Source organism: Mirounga leonina, unplaced genomic scaffold (genome assembly GCF_011800145.1).
Source record: "Mirounga leonina isolate KUSES-001 unplaced genomic scaffold, KU_Mleo_1.0 Mir_173, whole genome shotgun sequence".
Lineage (NCBI taxonomy): Eukaryota > Metazoa > Chordata > Mammalia > Carnivora > Phocidae > Mirounga > Mirounga leonina.
The window spans coordinates 61,429,753-61,434,255 of NW_023270447.1; the positions used below are offsets into that span (position 1 = coordinate 61,429,753).

The 4,503-nt window shown below is 45.8% G+C and overlaps 1 protein-coding gene across 4 annotated transcripts; it reads right to left on the minus strand.

Annotated features, from left to right (window-relative positions):
* Nucleotides 1–634: 634 nt before the first annotated feature.
* PPCS (phosphopantothenoylcysteine synthetase) lies at nucleotides 635–4,118 on the minus strand. 4 transcript variants are annotated; one of them, XM_035018845.1, is made up of 3 exons: nucleotides 3,520–4,118; nucleotides 3,247–3,350; nucleotides 635–1,528 (listed from the first exon to the last, which is right to left on the minus strand). In XM_035018845.1, the coding sequence occupies exons 1-3, from the start codon at nucleotides 4,025–4,027 to the stop codon at nucleotides 1,208–1,210; spliced, it is 933 nt and encodes a 310-aa protein (XP_034874736.1). In that variant the 5' UTR covers nucleotides 4,028–4,118; the 3' UTR covers nucleotides 635–1,207. The 4 variants fall into 4 exon arrangements, with proteins under 4 accessions (XP_034874736.1, XP_034874738.1, XP_034874737.1 ...); XM_035018847.1 differs by having other exon boundaries at nucleotides 3,965–4,046; XM_035018846.1 differs by lacking the exon at nucleotides 3,247–3,350 and having other exon boundaries at nucleotides 3,520–3,932.
* Between the last annotated feature and the right edge of the window lie 385 nt (nucleotides 4,119–4,503).

Below are 4,503 nucleotides of genomic sequence, written 5' to 3' on the forward strand. Positions count from 1 at the left end.
CACTTTAAATCAAGTATGTAAAGTATATTTCCTGCTTCTACCTACTTATTAACGGTAGTTTCTCAACATGCACTCTGGACCAACCTACAGATCATTTAGGGGATTTTTCTGAACCACAGTTCTTGTACACTCCCATCCCAAGCCCAAGACAGTATAATATCTACATGCCAGACACCAGATGACTAATGCTCTATCTTCACTGTTTTACTTACTCCTCACAACAAAGGGCATTATTCAGCAGAGAGATTTATTATCTCTATTTTATAAATGAGGAACTTGAGATTAAGTCAAGGGTCTAAGCTTACAAAGGTAACAGGTGACACAGCTCGAAGAGTCAAACTTGGCTGAGATGGCTCCAAAGCCCCTACTCCTTACCACATAGTAAAGCTTCCCTCAGGGTAGAAATCACTAATAGGCCCCTTCCTGGCCCCAGGTAGAAATCAAGTTTCCCTTAAGAACAGTTCTAAAATATTTGAAAGGTAAACTGTTAACTCAAATAGAGAGTCAACCTAGGAAAAGGAGCAAAAAGTAAATGTAGTGGGAAGCTCATCATTCTACAGGCTATCTATCTTAGGTGTCCTTCTCTTGTACTCGCACCTTGGATAAATTTCCAAAAAACATCATTTCCATCATGTTGGCTTTTGGGCACACACTTTATTGCACTTTATTTTTCATACATCCATATCCCAGAGACATATTTATTCATCTTTTTAATCCTCATAATCCTCAGGGCCTACCACATAGTAGGCATCAAGAAATATTTGATCTTTAAGGCATGGCCATTCATGCATCCATAATCCTTCTCATATTATGAAGGTTGATATTCAGGCCTCACATGTATATGTTGAGGAATATAATTCCCAATAAGCTCTTTTTTTTTAAAGGTGAGGAACAGCTCATGTTCATTTTCAAAATCCAGGTGATAATCAGATGAGTGTGTCAGGTGGCTTGGTCATAAGTGCTTTGCTTTTGTTTTCATTTTTATTGAGTATGAAATGATCTTTAAAAGACAAATACCAAACTATATTCACCTGCATACCACTCACTGTTTTTTCCCTTCATTTTTTGTCTTTATGAAAGCAAAGGATTTGTTTTTACCAGTGATAAGAGCCCTGGAAGGCAGCTATGCTCACCACTATACCACCAACGCCGGCTTAAGAGCCCTGATCCACTGAACAATTTTTGATCCTACAAAGGCTTTTTTACTTCAGTTGTCATGTATAAAAGCTGTGTGTCGAGACTGAAGATCACCCACTATCTTCTCTTCTATATCTATGCCTTTTTCTACTTCTTCCTCTGACAGCAATATCTTGGTTTCTGAGTCTTTCGTTAAAATAACCACAGAGGACCGTCGTGACTCAAGGCTATTGGCCACCACCACTTGATGTCGATAAACTTCCAAAGCATTCCGTGCACGATCAATTACGATGGAAGGGTCAGTCTCCAACTTAAAGGAAATTATAAATGCTTTGGGAGCCCAGTCTTTAACCAAAGGAGAAAGCATTTTTGGCACCATCTTCATTGTTATCTGTATTGGAAAAAGAAAAGCTTAATAAGCAAACAAAGGTCAATAACTACCAGGTCAGTCTCATGGGAAACTAAGGAAGCAGGGACTCAGATTTTTGGCTATGTCAATTTGAGTGGGATTTCTCACTCAAACTTTTCAGAGCACTTTAAATGCTTAGTTTAAGAGCCTTGGCTCTGTAGGGTTCATAAGGATTCCTAATTCCAAGGTGTCATACAAATTCTGAGACAAACCATGTCTTATGAGTTAACCTTGCCCTACCGCCCTCATCACCATTAACAGAGCTCTGAAAAACAGCATTATATTTTCTTAAACATTCCCCTTATTTTAAACCAAACACTCAAATAAACAAATCTATTCACGCAAATCTGTAACACAAATGTAACTTTGGCAGAAGTTTAATTAACGTTGGGTTTTTAAATCTCTTAGCCTAAAATATTCCTTGCACCAGTAGAATGACTATTTGATTCTGTTTAAAAACTGTCACTCATTACACATCTTAGCACTGAAGAAAATAAACTGATTTTATTTTCACTTGATCAAAATTCTTACTATACCATTCTTGATCCCTTCTAAGAATGTTGAGTTGGTTTGTGTACTTCCAAGAAAGAACTAAAAAATAGAGGATAAACTAAAGCTCCCAGAATTTTAAAAGTGTGAAATTACTATGGTAATTATCAGGATTTCAGAAAGTTAGCAAGTGTGATAGGGATTATATTCCCATTCCCCACTTAATTTTTCTGCTTAGCATTTTTCACTACCTAACATAGTATGCATATGACTTATTCATGGTCTCTGAAGAGTGTAAGCAACACAAGGGCACAGTATGTTTCTTTGCACTGCTTTATCTCCAGGTCCTACTACAGTACTTGGCATATAGTAGGTACTCAATAAATATTTATTGAAAAAATGAACAAATGAAGTATCCTACAGAGTCAGCAAGTGTCCCACAGGTAGTTTCTCCTATTTAAATTCTTCTTGAATCATAAATGATTAAGAATTCTCTCGGGTTCCAGGATGCCAGATCACCTCAACATCTCAACCACTAGCCACCCCATACCCTTTCCTTAAACTACAGCAATCTTCGTCATCTAACCTACACCCGCTACTCTCTCTAATTCACCTTTCATACTGATGCCGGAACGGTCTTTTCAAACAAAAACTTTCTCTCATTCTCCTACTTGTTTGCCTTAGCTCCACAGGATAAAGTCCAAGCTCCTTAAGAAGGAATACAAAATCTTCTATGAAATAAGCTCTCTTCGGTCTGCCCGCCCACCTTGCGCCCCACTCTCCCTGCTCTCCAACCTTACCAAACAACTTCAGTTCACATCACACTGCTCATTTCCAAACTCCAATTTGTACTCTATCTGTACCTTCCCTACTTTGTCTGCTATACTCTCTGTTCATCTTTTAAAACCCAATTTATGTCATCTCCTCCAGGAAGCCTTCCTTGACTTCCCCAAGATTCACTCACCCCATGCTCTGACTTCACTTTGTACGTACCTCTACTAGAGCATTTATCACTCTGTACTGTAATTATGTCTGTGTCCAGCTCCCTCACTAGATTGTGAGGTTCTTGAGGGAGGGCGGTGTCTTATTCATCTCTGTATCCCTAGTGCCTATCCCATACGGAATGCAGAAAGGCCATCTCCAGATCAAGAGGGAATTAACCCAAGATTGATTATAGGGGATCAGATCTCTGGAAGAGAAGCGCCCATCACCTGCAGTGGGCCCCTAGATGACTGGATCTTGTGTTCAGGCATTTCTGAGACAGGAACATAGAAATCTGACACGGCCGCAGCCAGGTAAAACATCGCAGAAGAGCCTGCAGAGAGAAGCACAGGGTGTAATAAATCGGAGTGGGATATGGGATCAGCTCCTTTCAACTCAGGCTCCCCGGCTGTTAGACTGCGGATAATGAAAAGGTGAGGGGGAAAGTGTCTGGGGAGAAAGGCTCTGCCTGCAGGAAACCCTGAACTCCTAAGCGCACGCACCCAGCGGATTGAGCGCCTGGGCCGCAGCCTGCAGCAGATGCAAATAGTCCGCCAAAGTGGTGAACTCCACGGCCAGGAAGGTGCCGGCAGCCGCAGCCTCCTGGTAGCTCCGCAGAGCCGCCGCGAAGCCCGGAAGTGCATTCTCCTCGGCCTCCAGGCTCAGCAAACCCGAAGGGGCTGCGCCGCAGGGCCGCAGCGCCGACAGCCAGGTCTGGGGCGGGAAGCGGTGGGCAAAGGGGAAGGCGGAACGAGCGCGGTACAGAAACAGGACCCCGTAACCCGCGGCCAGGAAGGCCTCGGCCGAGGTAGCCCCGCGCCGCCCGCTGCTGAAGTTGTCCAGGAAGCGCACTGGCCGGGCTTCCAGAGGAACTTTGGTACCGCCGGACGTGATCAACACCACCCGCCGGCCCTGCGCGCCCAGCCTGGCGGCGAAGCGAGCCATAACCTCGGCGTAGCGCGCAGCATCCGCAGGTTTGGGAAACTCGGCGACCAGATCCACTTCCGCCATCAGTCCCCGGGCGCGCCCGCACTCGCGCACGCTCCACTGCCGCCGGCGCCGCGCCCCTGCCGGGCTCCCGGTCCCCGCGCAGCCGCACTAGTGAGGGGGCGACCTTTCCCCTTCACGCCGCACGCCGGCGCCGTTTTTCTCCTCGTGTGGCGTTGTGTGGCGTTGCGTGCCCTTTCTGCCCCGCAGCCTCGCAGAGGTGACCCTGAGCTGGCTAGAGCTGTCGGCTGGGCAGGCATCTGGAAGGGCCACCTCCCCTCATGTTCGTTTCCTACTCGGGTAAAGAACTGGCCGGTTTTGCCTCTCACCGGCCACCGTATCGGCCTTTCTGGACTTAGATTCCCCTGGAGTCAGACTGCCCGGCCATTTAACCTTCGGGACCAACGAGGAGGAGTTTTGTGGTGGTGGTTTTTTCAGCCCCGCAAATACACTCTAGATGTCAGTGGAGCCACGCCCCTCCCCCTGCGCCTGAAATCCTG

Bases quoted from the DNA above. Each gene is read 5' to 3' on its own strand.
- PPCS (XM_035018845.1), bottom strand. From the start codon at position 4,027: ATGGCGGAAGTGGATCTGGTCGCCGAGTTTCCCAAACCTGCGGATGCT. The intron at 3,351-3,519 runs GTGCGTGCGCTT...TTCTCTCTGCAG, and splicing joins CCAGGCGCTCAATCCGCTGG to GCTCTTCTGCGATGTTTTAC. The intron at 1,529-3,246 runs GTGATGGGCGCT...TTTCCAATACAG, and splicing joins CATCTAGGGGCCCACTGCAG to ATAACAATGAAGATGGTGCC.